Source organism: Caretta caretta, chromosome 1 (assembly GCF_965140235.1).
Source record: "Caretta caretta isolate rCarCar2 chromosome 1, rCarCar1.hap1, whole genome shotgun sequence".
In the NCBI taxonomy this organism is placed as follows: domain Eukaryota; kingdom Metazoa; phylum Chordata; order Testudines; family Cheloniidae; genus Caretta; species Caretta caretta.
The window spans coordinates 210799769-210818239 of NC_134206.1; the positions used below are offsets into that span (position 1 = coordinate 210799769).

General features: G+C 44.3%; 1 protein-coding gene across 1 annotated transcript; it reads right to left on the reverse strand.

The window, feature by feature from the left end:
• Positions 1 to 5601: 5601 nt before the first annotated feature.
• LOC142069063 (leukocyte cysteine proteinase inhibitor 1-like) lies at positions 5602 to 15556 on the reverse strand. Its single transcript, XM_075119391.1, has 4 exons — positions 15278 to 15556; positions 13583 to 13682; positions 8737 to 8841; positions 5602 to 5842 (listed from the first exon to the last, which is right to left on the reverse strand). Exons 1-4 carry the CDS (start codon positions 15331 to 15333, stop codon positions 5708 to 5710), a joined length of 396 nt encoding a protein of 131 aa, XP_074975492.1. The 5' UTR covers positions 15334 to 15556; the 3' UTR covers positions 5602 to 5707.
• Between the last annotated feature and the right edge of the window lie 2915 nt (positions 15557 to 18471).

Here is an 18471-nt window from a genome sequence, read left to right on the forward strand (position 1 = left end):
GCCCTACGAATTGGGAAAAGGTGGGGGTGCTTAAATTAACCGGGTTAGGCCTGGAGCCCAATGGACTGGGAAAAGGTGGGATGCCCTAAAGCGTGCAGGTAACAGTTTTAATGCAGGAAGGACGAGATCAACAATTCCAGCCTGTCATGTTTCTCAGCAAAAAAGCCTTCTGAGAGGGAAAGCCACTGGTCAGTCTCAGAAAAAGACTGTTACGCCATTGTGTGTGCTGTGGAGAAGCTACGCCCACACATTTGGGGACGGCGTTTCCACCTGCAGACTGACCATGGTGCACTGAAGTGGCTTCACACAGTCAAAGAGACTAACAAAAAATGTCTTTGGTGGAGTTTAGCTCTTCATGACTTTGATTTTGAAATACAACACATTTCAGGAGCCTCTAACAAAGTGGCTGATGCACTCTCCCGGGAAGGTTTCCCAGAATCAGTCAGGTAAAAATGTCCCTGTATTCTAAGTCTTTGTCGTCCTTGAAATGTGAAAAATACTGTTTAGTTCTTCATGTAATTATTAGTAAAATTAGAGGTGCAAGTATCTTATTAACTCTGTTTCCTAAACCTCCAGGAAGAAATCCCAGCCGGTGTGGACCCGACCTGAACCAGGCTGGCCAGCACCATCTGTGATTTGGGGGGCATGTGATAAATGAAGGGAGCGGGTCGCTCCCTTTTATGGACATCCAGCCAGCCAGTTAGCTATAAAACCCCTGTTAGCAGCTGTTCTCTACTTGCTTTACCTGTAAAGGGTTAACAAGCCCACAGGTAAAAGGAAAGGAGTGGGCACCTGACCAAAAAAGCCAACGGGAGGGCTATAACTTTTTAAAGTGGGAAAAAACCTTCCCTTTGTCTGTGTGTTGTGGTTCTCCAGAGAGGGAGAGCTGAGGCACAGAGCAGCAATGCTGTAAGCAGCTTTAAAACCAGGTATGAAACAGCATCAACCTCGAACCTACTGATCTGAAACCCAGATATGTAAGTAAATCAGAAATGTCTAGAAAGGGTTAGGGTTTAGGGTTATTTCTTTTATTTTGTAAGGCTTGTGGAGTCCTCTGTGCTAACGCCAGATGCTTTTGTTTTGCTTGTAACCTTTAAGCTGAACCTCAAGAGCGCTATCTTGATGCTTAATTTTTGTAATTGTTCCTTTTAAATCCAGCAAAAAGCCGAAGTTCCAAATGTAGTCCCTTTCTTTTTGGGTTTAATAAAATTTACCTTTTTAAAGAACAGGATTGGATTTTTGTGTGCCAAAGAGGTTTGTGCACCTGTTGTTTAATTAGCTGGTGGCAACAGCTGATTTCCTTTGTTTTTTTTCCTCAGCTCTTTCCTGGAAGAAGCGGGTGAAAGGGCTTGAGGGTACCCCACAGGAAGGAATTCTCAAGTGTTCCTTCCTGGGTTCTCAGAAGGTGGGGGGGCAAGGGGGAGGGGAGGGGGAAGGGGTTGCACTTGGGTGGTGGCAGCATCTACCCATCCAAGGTCAGAGAGAAGCTGTGACCTTGGGAGTGACTTTAATTTTCCTGATATCTGCTGGGAGAGCAATACAGTGGTGCACAGACAATCCAGGAAGTTTTTGGAAAGCATAGGGGACAATTTCCTGGTGCAAGTGCTAGAGGAGCCAACTAGGGGGGAGCTTTTCTTGACCTGCTGCTCACAAACCGGGAAGAATTAGTAGGGGAAGCAAAAGTGGATGGGAATCTGGGAGGCAGTGAGCATGAGTTGGTTGAGTTCAGGATCCTGACGCAGGGAAGAAAGGTAAGCAGCAGGATATGGACCCTGGACTTCAGGAAAGCAGACTTCGACTCCCTCAGGGAACGGATGGGTAGGATCCCCTGGGGGACTAACATGAAGGGGAAAGGAGTCCAGGAGAGCTGGCTGTATTTCAAGGAATCCCTGTTGAGGTTACAGGGACAAACCATCCCGATGTGTCGAAAGAATAGTAAATATGGCAGGCGACCAGCTTGGCTTAACGGTGAAATCCTAGCAGATCTTAAACATTTATCCATTGTAGGTTAGGTTAATATGTATTGAAAAGTTGGTATTAAAGTGCCCCATTGTGCTGATCTAATATAAACAATATGAGATATAAATGAATCAGAGAAATTCTGGAAACAGACATAGAAAGCAACATACGCCAACATCCATATTAGTTAACCGCCATGTTAGTTAATATCCGCTCCTGCAAAAGCCATGTCTTACCTCATGTCAAGGTTATGGAAAATAAGTAACTAAGACTCAAATGAACTCGGTGGAATTGTGACACAAAAGGTATCTTGAGACATATCCACCTTGACTTCCTCAGGACTCCTCTATTCTGGGAAGTACTCCCCAGACACTCTCAGGTAAAACTGGTTAATATCAGTGTCAAAAGTGTGATGGGGAATTCACAATACTCTGGATGCAGAGGAAGAAATGATTCCAGGATCAATGTTTCTACAAGGTAGCATACTCCTTACCCGCCCTTGCACATGCAATACTTTGTAAAAATCTGGGGTTTTGCGGTCAAGAAAAATTACTATAAAAATGATGCATGAAATATGGTGTGACAATCAGCTACTGTGGATTTAACCAAGGGATGGTGGTAAACGTCCTTGGATACGGAGTCACAGGAGAAGTCTGCTTCCATGACTGATTTTGTACATTTTGAATTTAAGGTGCTACCCTTCTAATTAATGCAGCAGGAATAATCCTCAACCTGCTCTTCTGGGATAGAAATAGAGTGTGGGAGTGACTGTGACCTGGCTGGCTCCATGTTGCCCTTTTTGGTTATAGCTGTGGCAGCTGCTCGCTGAACCATGCTTCTCTTTGCCAGCAATTCATTTCTTTCCCCTCCTGCTATCTGAGACCTGTTTAATAGCAGTGGTGTCCAAGGGAAAGAGTCAAGACCACATCATCTAAAAATCCAACAAATTGTGTCTAGTGCCCAGATCCTCAAAGGTATCCAGGCCCCTGACTCCCACTGGCTTCCTAAATACCTTTGAAGATCTGGGCCTGGGACCCTAACACTGTAGTGTCTCCCCTACCATTGGCAACAGGGGCCAGTGCTCAAATCTGACACTTTATTTCACTCTCTTCCACCAGTGTAGTGTCTCTCCCAAACCCCACCCACCTGCAGCTCACCTAACGGGGGAGAGGAAGCCCAGTACAGTACGTTATGTGTCATTCTTTAGCTACACACCAAGATGTGGATTCCAGATCTAGGGCTTGGGGTCTTGAAATAGACAACTGCTTAGAATATAAGACAGCACATTTGAATGTGTCGGTGGCGCTGGTATCCCTGGAAGCACCAGGGAAATCGTAAATACCTCAGTGCAGTTTATATACTGGTGTATTGACGTCACTCTGAGCATCAAGTTGCACATTCACATAAGCTGCAAGTGTGTTTGCTCGGGGATTGAAAAGAATCTATTTACTGCATTGAGTGAGATTTTTTTCTTCATCCCACAAAGGTTGAGAAATTTACACTAGAGCAACAATTCCCACAACAGTTGTATTTAGGCACTTTGACCTTATAGATTGGCAGTGTTGTTGTAGGCATGTTGTTCCCAGGATAGGAAAGAGACCTAAACTCACCTACAGGTAACGTGGCTTTGTCTATTATTGTTTCTGTGTGAGTTCATTCAAGAGAATAGTGATTGTCTATTTTCACCCACATTGTTGTTGGCACATTTAATGCACTGGATGAGATACACCACATGCTGTGATAGGAATGTGTAGGACCTATGAGTCTTAAAAGGTGTGTTGTGGGTGGTATTGATCATTGCAACAGTGGAGCTGTGTCTGCAGGTTTTACATCTGTTTTTCCGGCAGGGTGTGGTATTGGTGTGGGGGCAGCTTGGTTCTGATGATGAGGTTGGGGCAGTTGTTTGAAGGCCAGAAGGGGGATCAGGAAAGATTTATATCAATTATTGGCTGTAATTGTTTGATACCCCATGTATGGTTTCCAAGGTGGGATGATTGGTGACAACAACTAGGGGTGTGTGGTCAGTGAGTTATTTTGTTTTCTGTATTGAAACAGGTTCTCCCTGGGTATTTGGGTGTCCCTTTCCATGATGTGATCTACATCTCTGGTGTTGTGTCCTTGTTTAGTGGAGGGGGTGTTAAGAATGTTTAGGTGTGTATCCCAGACTTCCTTTACAGAGCATATTCTGTGGTATCTGAGTGCCTGGCTGTAGATCAGATTTCTTGGTATGTCTGGGTGGTTGCTGGATCTGTGGAGATAAGTGTGGTGATCTGAGGGTTTCTCGTCTATAACTGTGTCTCGTGTTCCATAGTTGAAGCTAACTGCCTGGACAATGCAATTGATGCTGGTGTGGCAGTGTTCTAGAGAGAGTTTCCTGGATGGGTTGTAGCTGTTGAAGTTATGGTGGAAATCTGTGAGGGAGTTTAGGTCATCCATCAAGAGGATGAAAATGTCATTGGTTTTAGGGTGTATTTTTCCAGAACTTCTTCCTCAAGGTGGCCCATGAAGATGCTGGCATATTGGGGAGCCATCGTAGTACCTGTGGCTATTCCCATGGTTTGGACAGTGTTTGTTGTTAAATATGAGGTTGCTGTGGGTGAGGGTAAAATGGATGAGTTTGGCTATATGTGTTGGGTACATTTCTTAGAGCTTTACATTATTCTGTAAGTATTTGAGGCAGGCAGTGATGCCATCATGGTGAGGGGGTGCTGGTGCATAGGGAGTTGACATCCATGGTGGCAAGGATGGTGTTCTGGGGGAGGTTGTTAATGTTGCAGAGTTTCTGGAGGAACTTGGTAGTGTCTTGGAGGAAACTTGCGGTGGTGAGCGGATTGAGGATGGTTTCTGAGAATCTTGAATTTGCTTGAGTGAGAGTGCCAGGGCCAGATACGATAGGTCTGCCTGGGTTCCCCTGTTTGGGTATCTTGGGAGGCAGATAGAAGTTCTGTGGGGAGGGTTTGTGGGGGATGACATTATAGCGCTTTTCTTGGAGCTGTTTGGGGAAAGATTTGACAGTGTCTTTAAATTCCTGTCTGACTTATGGTGTGGGGTGTGGTTTTTAGCTCTTTATAGTAGGTGGTGTCAGAGACTCATCTGTTTGTCTTGTTGACACAGTTATGGCAATTAGGAACTACAGTAGTGCCACCCTTTGTCTACTGGTTTGATCACTATCTGGTGCTTGGATTTTAGGGACTATCCCCTGAGCAGTAGAGAGACTGCGGTAGATGTCATGCATGTCTGAGGATTTCACAGTTGATTTTTTTCCCCTGAAGCAACCAATGTAATGATCCATTGTGTGGTTTTCTCCGCTGTGCGGTGTCCAGTTAGATGACTTTTTTCTTATGATTGCAGTGGATATGTGGTAGTTGTGAAAGATTTACTTAAGGCAGAGTTGGCGGAAGAATTCTTCTAGTTCTCTAGGTTAGTATTAGTAGAAAGCATCAAAGCAGGAGAGTGGGACAGTCAAGCTCATGGACTAAGCAGCTTCTAATGGAGGCATGTTTTGGGGAAATGTGGTGCTGAACCGTTGGTATTTGGGTAGATCCAGCACATTTCCTTACAGGCTCATCGTAAGTTAGCAGCAGTTACTGCTGGAATGAATATACCCTTCTGTTACATGCAACATGGAAACACAAACATAAATTTCAAAATCAGATTAATTTTATTTTCATTCATGTCTTGGCACTGGCGGTATGAGCTGGGAGTCTGCAGAAAGAGAAACAGAAGAGCCCATCCAAAGCCTCTCAAATCAAAATGGCTCCAGTGGATCAGCTATTTTTTTTTTCAGCTGATACTTGATGAGTTCTGGCTCCAGTGGGTCACGAGTTAAGGTTTGTACCACGTACAAGTGTACACACTCATCGGTGCTGTCGCTGATGGAGACCTGAAAGACAAGGAGAATGGGACAACCATGGACTAAGCAGATTCCAGTGAAAGGATGTTTTGGGGAGATGCAGTGCTGAACTTTTGAATAGTTACAAAATAAGAACTAAATCACACCCACTATCCTTCAATACCCTAAAGCTATAGAGACTGTCCCATTTCATACCACATGTGTGAGCAGAGACAGGCCTTTTTGTCCATGGTAGTGTGTCCCTGATGATCAGTGGAAGTAGAAATTTTATTCCACATTCACAAGGCTAAATTCCATTGGTATTCACAAATGCCACTTCCATTAGTTGCTCTGGCAGTTGCACCTATTTATGCCTGGACTGAATTTAGGCCAAAGTCTTTATACCCAAAAAATATCCTTCCCACTCAACTCCTTCATCTTCTGCTTTTTGCACATAACTGTGGGGATCTGAGTGAAGTCAATGTGAGTTTGCCTTCAGAAAATCTGATGGTTAAACCCAAAAGTTTTCCATCAGTTTTTCCAATGGGAAACTCTCTCATTGATTTCACTCGGATCCCATGCCTAGTCCGGCTGTGAAAGAATTAACCCCTTTTTTGCTGTAAGAAGGCCATAGCAGTTTTCAAAGACTCTCAGAAAGGGCAAAGAAAGTTGGAAAAAAGGAGACTTTTCATCAGCCTCTGTACAAGAAGTCAGTTGACTAAAGCCACAAAAGAGGCATGTAGTGGGAAGAAATCCTCCTGTTGGACTTTCCAAGGTCTAAGGGTCTATTTAAGTTTACAGAAAGGGCTGAAGATGTGTTTGGAATTTTTGTTGGATCTTTGCCGAGCTAACGACCATACCCAAAGCAAACCACCATCAGAGTGGAAATCAAGGCCCGGATGACTGGTGGATAGAAAGCTGGCTAGATTGTTGGGCTCAACGGGTAGTGATCAATGGCTCCATGTCTAGTTGGCAGCCGGTATCAAGCGGAGTGCCCCAAGGGTTGGTCCTGGGGCCGTTTTTGTTCAATAGCTTCATTAATGATCTGGAGGGTGGCATGGATTGCATCCTCAGCAAGTTTGCAGATGACACTAAACTGGGAGGAGTGGTAGATAGGCTGGAGGGTAGGGATAGGATACAGAGGGCCCTAGACAAATTAGAGGATTGGGCCAAAAGAAATCTGATGAGGTTCAACAAGGACAAGAGCAGAGTCCTGCACTTAGGACGGAAGAATCCCATGCACCACTACAGACTAGGGACCGAATGGCTAAGCAGCAGTTCTGCAGAAGAGGACCTAGGGGTTACAGTGGACGAGAAGCTGGATATGAGTCAACAGTGTGCCCTTGTTGCCAAGAAGCCTAATGGCATTTTGGGATGTATAAGTAGGGGCGTTGGCAGCAGATCAAGGGACGTGATCTTTCCCCTCTATTTGACATTGGTGAGGCCTCATCTGGAGTACTGTGTCCAGTTTTGGGCCCCACACTGCAAGAAGGATGTGGAAAAATTGGAAAGAGTCCAGCGGAGGGCAACAAAAATGATTAGGGGACTGGAACACATGACTTATGAGGAGAGGCTGAGGGAACTGGGATTGTTTTGTCCGCAGAAGAGAAGAATGAGGGGGGATTTGATAGCTGCTTTCAACTACCTGAAAGGGGGTTCCAAAGAGGATGGATCTAAACTGCTCTCAGTGGTAGTGGATGACACAAGGAGTAATGGTCTCAAGTTGCAGTGGGGGAGGTTTAGGTTGGATATTAGGAAAAACTTTTTCACTCGGAGGGTGGTGAAGCACTGGAATATGTTACCTAGGCAGGTGGTGAAATCTCCTTCCTTTGAGGCTTTTAAGGTCAGGCTTGGCAAAGCTCTGGCTGGGATGATTTAGTTGGGGACTGGCCCTGCATTGAGCAGGGGGTTGGACTAGATGACCTCCTGAGGTCCCTTCCAACCCTGATATTCTATGATTTAGGACACAAAGCCCTTTCCTCAGTATTTCCTGTTGGCTAACTTAGGCAGCTCCTCAGTCAGTGAGCAGATTTTTGTGAATCCCAGTCTTAGGTACCTAGCTTTCCCCATCCATTCTGTAGGGAACCTGAACACCTAATTCAGGGTTTGTGAATTCCACAAGGTTACTTGGTGCCTAGAATTTAGGCACTGAAATGCCCAGATACCATAGAAAACCTCTCTATCCAAGTCCTTCAAGCAACTGCCCTCATTGACAATCCAGTGGGAAACTTTGCACGTTGGAAAAAATAACCCCAACTATACATACAATATGATGGGGGCTAACTTAACTACAACTAATCGGGAAAAAGATCTTGGAGTTATCGTGGATAGTTCTCTGAAGACATCCATGCAGTGTGCAGCGGCAGTCAAAAAAGCAAACGGGATGTTAGGAATCATTTTAAAAGGGATAGAGAATAAGACGGAGAATATCTTAACGCCCTTATAAATCCATGGTTCGCCCACATCTTGAATACTGCACACAGATGTGGTCTCCTCATCTCAAAAAAGATATACTGGCATTAGAAAAGGTTCAGAGAAGGGCAACTAAAATGATTAGGGGTTTGGAACGGGTCCCATATGAGGAGAGATTAAAGAGGCTAGGACTTTTCATCTTGGAAAAGAGACTAAGGGGGGATATGATAGAGGTATATAAAATCATGAGTGGTATAGAGAAAGTGAATAAGGAAAAGTTATTTACTTGTTCCCATAATATAAGAACTGGGGGCCACCAAATGAAATTAATGAGCAGCAGGTTTAAAACAAATAAAAGGAAGTTCTTCTTCACTCAGCGCACAGTCAACCTGTGGAACTCCTTGCATGAGGAGGTTGTGAAGGCTAGGACTATAACAGGGTTTAAAAAAGAACTGGATAAATGACCCCTACGTTCTTCAACGAGAACACTTGACAAAATCCCCCACTTCTTCCATCCTACATTGATTAGTCACCTTAATGAGGTAGTGTGTTCCACCACACAGGGTCAGCTGTCTACATATTACAGCTACAAAGACTGGATATTCCTTATGCACTTTTTCTTCCAGCTGTGGCTTCACCTATAAAAAAGAAAGAGGGTTAGGTGTTGTAATGGGGTCATCATATCCCTTCTCATCATATGTCTACAGCCTCCGTTTCCCCTTCTCAGAATGCACATAGACCTACATACAACATTTGCTTTCTTTGGGCCTTGCTTATTAATAAACAATTCAACTCAACTCAGATCTTCCAGCCTTACTCGCTAGGCTCCACAGTTCCTTGCAGCCAGGCTTCACAGCCCTGTCAAAACTAGGATTGCTGCCTGGCCTTTCCTGAAATACCTCTCACCTGAAGCTCCTGCTCTTTGCAAACATCTCCCACCAAAACCCATATCCATCCACTGGTCCTCAGAGTCTGTCTGGCCCAGCTCCCTCTTAAAGGAGGCACCACCTCCAGTTTGCCATCACATGACACTAGGTCACTGTGACACAGAGGCCCATTGGTGCCAACAGGCAAAGGGTTCACTGTTCTTTACAAGCAACCCCTGTCTCAGACCTGACAAACTCACTACACCTAACACACTTCTTTCATGGTATTTATCCATGAAGTGTAGCATGTGAGGTCCCTGTTGAAAATTTGTAACATCAATACCCATAAGCATTGTGAGATGTTTCCATGGGTGATATTTAAGGACTAATTTAGCTATATTGAAAATTATGCCCTTATGGTTTTGGAGGGAAAGTGAATCACCAGAGAATAATATGTCTCAGTCATAGCCAATTCAAGCAGGAGGGAATTTTCACCTGTCTTGGGCTAGCCGATTATATATTGCATTATTGTCTGCCTTGGCACCAACCCAGAAAAGCAATGGGAAATCATGAAAGACAAACTAAGCATCAAAACCAGTTGCAAGTGAAAAGGAACAATATGATAGTGAGTGGATCGCCCTGTCTGTGGATAAAAACAGAAGACTGATTCAGTATATCACAGGGTGGAGAAAGACACTCTGCATCCATTCACTGAGGTAGCACCTTGATGAGTGGGGGAGCTTCCTGCAAGACTGGGTCTTTGTGGCTAACAAATGCTGTAAAAGACTGAACTGTGTGGTGAGAATTTTTTCTATTAAATAGGAAAGGTAACTATTAATAAGTGTTTTAAGATTTTCTTTTATATGGAACCAATTGTTTCCATCACTCACACTTTATTCCTGGAGGAATTCTGCGCTACTGCATGCCTGCATGATTAATGAGCCATGCATATTTTAAATTTTTTCTGCGAAGAAAAAAGCTGCTGCTGCAATATTGCTGCCCTTCCACCTTTTGCCCACCAGAGGGCGCTGTGGCACTAGAACAGCAGCAGGTCCCAGCAGAAGATAACTTCTCCAGTTTCTCCTTTAGCCCACCACAGGGTGCTGTGGTGATAGAACACAGCAGCAGCTCCCAGTCAGCTATGGAAGAGAAAGAGCCTGCCTTCTTTGCAGCACCTGTCAGGCCAGGTCAGAAGATAGTGGCTACGGGGAGACAGACAGCATGGGTTGCTGGCGAGGGGTTAGACAGGGGCTCATAAAGGCTCTTGGGGGAGGACATACTGGGGCAGGGGATGAATGGGAGTGGAGGCACAGGGCCACAGGTGGGAGGGAGGTGCAGGGCCACCTGATGGGGTAGGGCTGCAGAGCTACATAGGGACAAAAGATGGCTGAATGGGGGCACAGAGATGCACAGGGACAGGGGGTGGTTGATTGGGTCACAGAGACACATGGGGATGAGGTGCAGGGACACATAGGGACAGGGGTGGCTGAGTGGGGGCACAGAGGCACATGAGAACAGGGGAAGGGGTACAGGGACACATAGGGACAGGAGAGTGGCTGGGTGGTGGCACACAGACACATAGGGACAGAGGGAGGAGGTGCAGGGCAACATGGGGATGGGGGGAGTGGATGTCTGAGTGGGGGTGGAGGGACACGTGTGGACGGGGGTGCAAGGACACATGTGGGTGGAGGATTACATGGGGACAGGGGCAGATGTGCCTGACTGAAAGGGAGAGGCTAGGGGTCAATCAGGCTCTGCATGGGGAAGCTCCCTAACAATCCCTCCCCGAGCCCTCAAAAAAACTATTCCATACTTTTCCCACCCATACCCAACAACCCTCCAAGTTCACATCCAGCCTCCTTCCCAGCAATTTACTTCCCTCTCCCTCACCTCCTCTGTTACCCCTGACTCCGCCAAGCCTTTGCACTGCTTCTGAGGGGTGCGGGAAATATGGTTCTCTATTGTAGTTTAAATGAATTATTACTCAGCGTTCTGTATTAATATGCCTAGTAAGGAATCTATTTGTCAAAAAACATTTCCTGAATTCTTTTTGTTGTCTGTATGGTTACAGACATACTTGCTGACAGGCATTTTGAAATAAATGACCAAAATAATTGAAACTAGTGTGATTATATTGTGTTATTTTGACAAACAAAATGTGCAGAATTTTGCAGAATTTTAAAATATTGTGCGCAGAATTTAATCTTTGTTGCAAAATTTTTAATTTTTTGGTGCACAATTTCCCCAGGAGTAACACTTGTGTCTATTTGAATCTGTTGTTCCTTAAATATTTTGTTTGTTTGTTTTATTGAAAGTGAACTCAAGTGGTGGGTGTGCTACACAAGTAGTAATCTAAGGTAAAACTGGGGTCCAATGTTCCTTTTGGAATGGAAGATCTGGAATTTCTGTGGGTATCTGGGGATCAGGGGCTGGATGTCACAGGGGGACACTTTGAAGGGACTCAGGGGCTAGGGTGTATCTATTTGTCAATCTGCAGGGCAACGGAAGGGCTGGCACAGCCCAGAGGAGGGTGCCTGAGTGGCTGACGGGCTGGTTGTGTGAGATAGCTAACAGCCAGCTGGCAAAGGCAGGACTCCTTTTTGCAGGAGGCAGATTTAGGTAGATGTGTTTATGCATAGGAGCAACTTTAAATGCTGTGGATTTTTAAAACTTGTTCAGTGCCAGTACTTCAAAAATATGATGTGGAATAAGGAGTGTTTCCCACTGTAACATATAGCTGAAGCGAAGGGATGTTTAGAGCTCATCAGTGAATTGACAGTGACATTATCAATGACCTTTTCAAAGGCTAAGTACCAACTGTGACAGTTCAGAGCAACTGCACCTGCAGTCCCCCCTTGTGTCCACCAAGGGCACCCATTCGAGTCCCCCAGCTCCTCAACCGTCACCTCCCTTGGGCAAAGGCAAAGGCCCATGTCTCTCTCCCTCCTGACCAGCATGTTCAGGCTGCACAGCTTCTTGAGCTACCCTGTCATATCTCCAGCAAGCCAGACTGCCTAAACAGACCAGCCTCTGTGCTGCTTTCTCTACACAGGCTATGAACAGTGGCGTGCCAGCAGTGACAGGTTATCACACAGCTCTTTCTAAGCAGGCATATTTATTCTTAAGGTAAAACATTAACACAATGAAAACATACAAACTCGCTAGCAAGTTCACCAGAGGTAACTCTAGCTCCACCCTAGGGCTCTGGTAGGTTAAGTCCTTCCACAAGGATTGTGCCCCACCACTTGAACGGAAGGTCCGTTCCCTTTGCTGGATCAGAAAAAAGGCCATGAGTCAGTTAAAACTCAGGCTATTTATCCAAAAATCTTTTTTTTGTCTGTTGGTCTGTGGAGAATCCAGTTTGTACCAGTAAATGCAAGCTTCTCTCCAGCTGGTGGTACCTCTCTGGAGGTGTTACTACCTGAGTGAATTTGCCTATCCATCCCCCACAGTTCTTAGTTCCTGGAGGGCTGTTGTTCCCCTCCCGCATGGAATTATTTACAATCCCTCAATAGTACATAAACTTTTGCATTTTTAATACAATGAATGCCTAAAATACTTCAACTTAATTCCAGGAGGTAAGTCCTGGCTAGTGTCATATCTGTTACAACTAAGTCACTTTTGAAAATTTTCCCTAAGATGCCTATGATCAGCCTCACCTGATGACACCTAAAACCCTGTCTACACAGGTGCTTCTACGACTACTACACTGCTACTACCAGAGAAACTGCACTGGTAGTTTATTAGGCAGTGAAGACTTTTTCGTTCATATATTGCTATCTGCACCACAGCTGTGAATGTCTCTAGCGCTCCCAGAAGACTGGAAAGCAGAAGGTCAGAAGACTGGAAGAAAACTAATGTGCCAGTATTTCAAAAGGATCAATGTGATAACCCAGACCACTATAAGCCTGCCAGTCTGACATCAATCTCAGGCAAGATATTGGAGCAGATGATACGGACTTGATTAATAAAGAATTAAAAGGGGATAATATACTTAATGCCAATCAACGTGGCTTTATGGAAAATAGATTCTGTCAGACTAACTTGATATCCTTTTTTGATGAGATTATAAATTTGGTTGATAAGGGTAATAGAGTTTATGTAATAGACCTAGACTTCTGTACGGCATTATACCTGGTACCACATGACATTTTGATTAAAAAACTAGAATGATACAAAATTAACATGGCACACATTACATTGATTAAAAGATGGAAAAGTTCTATGCCTGTGTTATACAGGAGGTCAGACTAGATGGTCCCTTCGGGCCTTGGTAGATACGAATCTAAGAATTTCACGGACTTGACTTAGTGCAGTCCCTTTCGAAGCAATTTTTCCATGCCACATACTGCATGCTTCTAATCAATCAAGAGGGCTTCCATTTTCAGTGCTGGATGTTAGATTTTAAAGTAAGTTGTAGCTTCATTCCCTAATCTCTCTAGAATTGGCTTTAAAGACGTACACTTTTGTTACATTTGTTTCTGTTGTCTATCTTTCATTGCATGCCACTCACCTTGTTAGTAATTTCTTGGATTTGTGGGGTTGCACGCAAGGCCTCCGACCATTCTCCAGTATTTTCTGATGACATGCTGGAAAACTTTGACAAGGAAGATCTAGAGCAAATGTAATCAGAGAATAGTCAAAGATCTGATATTACGTAGTCACATAATCATGTGATTTGTATATGTGGAGTTTACCATCATCAGGTTTGAGGAGGGGAGAGAAGGGAACAAAGGAACAACACAAAACAAAAGCAAAATTTTTGTATTGTTAATAGTAAGGGAAAGAGCACTTTAAATATCACTATGTGTAAAATGCTCTGTGAACACATGAAAAGCAGAAAAAAAATAACACCCAACTCCCATAGTTATGGTGATTGGTTCAGCCTGAGATGGTAATTTCTGGACTTATCACCAGTTTGAGCACATGTAATGGGTGGGTGACTGTTCTTGTGCTTAGGGAAGTGATTGTAAACACTGAGCTATGCCCAAGTATATCCCAACGTTAGCCTTAAAACTACCACACGTTCTCCCTTGTTTTCATTGCAGCAATTCCTGTTTAACTTAAAATGTGGTTTTCTCTGTATTCTTAGATGGGCAAAGGCAGTAGGCCTTTTATTGTAATGATTTTATTTCTCTATTTTTCATTACAAAGCGGAAAGATTTTCCATTTCTTTAAAGGACAGAAATAAGAGTGCTGATATATGCTGCCTCCTTACCTCTCCCCATCCCCTTCCCCCCGACCCCTGTGTTGTAGTTTTTATTTGCAGAAATATGACCCACACTTCAAAAGGAGCATGCAGGGAAATTTCTCTCTCAAAATTTTTATAAAACCTATGGACGTTTAGCAATTAGTCATCTTTGTTTTCAGTTTTTGGCCAGGAATAAGGTGTTCTTTTTCTGCATAATTCCTTACTAATCTTTAGAAGAATGTCCCTTATTCCATTTACTCAAAGTAATATATTTCTTCACAGCCTTTTATATTTATTGGAAATTAGCACCTATTGGCTTAAACTTTATCAGAGGCCTCTTAATTTTAGTAAAGTTTTTGAAGGACAGATAAATTTAAAAGAATATTTTAGCAAAACATACAACACACAAACACAACACCCGCCCACCCCCTATTCTGCCCTATTTCCCAAAACAATTCAGCATCTATTCAAGCCAACTTGTGTCCTATTTGACAGATAAACCATTGAAAACACACATTCAAAATAACTGTAGCCACAGAGGGAGGCCACACCGCCTCGCTGTGCCACCTAGCAGTTGATGCCAAAGGAGGGGGATTAGCTTGGTAAGTGTCAGCAAAGAGTCTAGGGCCCTGGCCTCTTGGGGTGGGGCAGAGCAACTGGCAGTGTTTAGCCCACCTGCCTGACTGGGACAGACAGCAAACACAGTCAGGCTCAAGCCCTCTGGGTGGGGCAGAGCAGTAGCAGTCGATGGCCCAGTTCTCTGGCTGGGGCAGACAGCAGACAAACACAGGCCGTCCGGCCTAAGGTGGTTAGGCACCACCCCATGGGTAGGGTTGGCAGCAGGGGATAGGGGGACCCTGGCCCACCCTACTCCACCAGCTCCCAGCCCAGGGTCCTATTAGTGGTGGGGAATCCTGCCACGGGGTCAGTGGGGATCCTGCGGAAACATGCTGACTGTGGTTTCAGCAACACAACGGGACTAATGTCCAGTTTACCTGGGCTACTTTCTACCCCTACCTCTTTGCAGGGTTTTGTTGCTCCTGGGTCCTCAGTCTCCTTTGGGTACACGGCATCCAGCAGTCCCAGCAGCTCCTCGGGGTACTTGGCCAACGGCAGTCTTAGCAGCTCCTCTTCCTCTGGGTCCTGCTCCACGGGCAGAGGTTGGCACAGCTCGGTCCCTGGTGCAGGGGCCAGCAGCAAAGCAGAGGCATCCAGCTCCTTCCCTGATTCTGGCTCAACTTAGCTGGAGGTCCTGCCTCTTATACTTCCTGTTCCCTCCCTCTGCTTCCAGCATGAGGGGCAGACCCGGCCGGGCTCCACACACGAGAGGGTGGGGCGTGGTTCCTCCCTGTCAGCCTGGGAGGGAGGCCACTCCACCTCACTACGTATTTTATAGATAAATCACCCATTCACACACACATTCATATTTGTTGTTCAGGATTGTTTTATACCAAACACGCAATACATACAGCCTAACTTAAAAGAAATCTAACTATGTAAAATTAGCTAATACACCCCATGTAGACAAAATTATGGTTTTGTTTAAGCTATTTTATGTAAAACAGTTGATTGCACATTTTTATCAGGGATAAGGCTACTGCTATTCCCCCTTGTGACACTGCACCCCATACTCTTCATAGAGATATTATGATATGATTATGGCATAATTATGATGTATTTTATGCAAGATCAGTTGTGAGATAGCATTGAAAAGGTTATGATTTACTGAACATGATTACCCTATTTGCATACATGTATCATTTTTGTATCTGAAGTTAGGAATATTGACTATGTATCTGTGTTACAAATGTGTTTTCCCCGGGAAACACCCACTGGGCAAAAGGTGCTCAGTCTAGATGGCTGGCAGGAAAGGGCCCATTCAGGTTAATGAGCCATTAGAAGAAAAAAATAGGTCTTAGAAGAAACTTATCTCCCACTGAGGGGCCTTCCTGAGTATGCTACAAACAGCCTCCGATTCATGGCTGCTGTGACACTACAGGAACATGTGACCAGGTCACCTGGGACTGGACTTCATCTTGGGATATCAGCATGGCTGGTATGGGAACCAAGTTTGGAAACAAAAGGTTCCTGCCATATGCAAAGTCTATTTCAGGCAGGGGTGTGACATAATTGAGGTTTTTCACTGACTCCCCTGCCAAAGAGACTCCTGGAAACACCTGAGGAACAAAGACTGAACTGGGGCAAGTGCTGGATCCAGGTTAGAGGAATTTTTAGCCTGTGAGTGGAACACCTGGGGATTCCAAGCTGTAAGTTAGTGCAGCTTGCCCCCTTAAGAATATGCAACCTGCTTGTATCATCACTAGGGTGAGGATTTGCTATTCATATCCCATCTATGTAGTATATTAAACTTAGTTTCTGTCTTTTGTTTATTTGCTAGGTAATCTGCTTTGATCTGTTTGCTATCCCTTATAATCACTTAAAATCTATCTTTTGAAATTAATAAACTTGTTTTATGTTTTAATCCAAACCAGTGAGCATTTAACTAAGGTGTCTGGGAAAAAATCTTAGCTCAGTTACCACAAGTGTACATGGTCCTCTTCACATTGAGGGAGAGGCGGACTGTGTGTTAAACCCATATACTGGCTAGATTGGACCTGGAGCAGGATGTTACTGCGCTGGGGTCCTAAGATGGGAGGCTGGTGGTTAGAGAGCCTGCATGTAACTGCAGCTGGGTGTGTCCCTACCTTTGTGAATGCTGGTGAAAGTGCAAGCCTGGAGGGCTTTGCAACTTGTCACAGCAGCACAGTGTGAGAGGGAGCCCAGTCTGGTAGTCAACGGGCTCAGGGATACCCCAGTTCCAGATGGCACCCCACAGGCAACCCGTCCCACCCCTCAACACACACATGCACACAGCACCAATGTCCACCCATCGCTCCTCCTTTCCAAAACAATTAAGCATACACTCAAGCCATCTTGCATAAATAAACCACCCTACACATACATTCAAACTTGTTTTATAGTTAAGGTGAACACACACATTTGTACTTGCTGTTCAACATTATATTATACAAAACACGGCCTAACTTACAATCTGTAATTACCTACAGGGCTCTTCTGTGTAGTAGAGCAGTGGGTTTCAACCTTTCCAGACCACTGTACCTCTTTCAGGAGTCTGATTTATCCTGTGTACCCCCAACTTTCACCTCATTTAAAAACTCCTTGCTTATAAAATCAGACATAAAAATGCAAAATGTCACAGCACGCTATTACTGAAAAATTGAAATTACTGAATTTTTTTTTCTCATTTTTACCATATAATTATAAAATAAATTGACTGGAAGATAATTCTTGTACTTACATTTCAGTGGGATACTTGAGTCTGTTTTTCACTTTTCAGAGGAACAGCCGTGTTAGTCTGTATTCGCAAAAAGAAAAGGAGTACTTGTGGCACCTTAGAGACTAACCAATTTATTTGAGCATGAGCTTTCGTGAGCTACAGCTCACTTCATGAAGTGAGCTGTAGCTCACGAAAGCTCATGCTCAAATAAATTGGTTAGTCTCTAAGGTGCCACAAGTACTCCTTTTCTTTTTGTTTTTCACTTGTGAGCCTTGTCATTCTGGGAGGCAGTGAAACGACAGCAACAATTAAGGTTTTTCTCTACATTGAGTCTGTTGCTACTCTTTGTCTTGATGGCAGTCAAGGTAGAAAATGAGACTTCACAAAGATATGTTGACCCAAAAGGTAACAGAACATCCAAAGCATGATTCCCAAGGTCAGTGAGCTCTTTCTGTACTAAACACCAGAACTGGGTTAGTGTGGAGTCATTAAACTTCATTCACAGCCCACGGTCTGAGGCCAGCTCAAGAAGATTTTCTTGCTGACTGGCATTGAGGTTACTGTGGCTAACATCTGACAAAATGAATGTCTGTCTTACGCAGTCAAGTTGAGCTGAGCTGTGTTCAATGTTGGGGGAATATGACTTGACCTCAGATGTCAAGTTGGCCAAATGATCTACTATTATTTCTTTAATTTTGCTCTATTGAATTTCTCCTGTGCCAACATCAGTGACATATGCATGGAGTAGTGGAAAACATGTGGAGTCTTTATCTGCACATGTGAACTTCCAGAATTCAGGTTTTTTGATCAAAGCATCCACATTGTCATAGAGATTCAGAATGTTAGAGTTGCGGGCTTGCATGGACAAATTTAGATCATTCAGCTTGCTAAATATATCTGCAAGGTAGGCAAG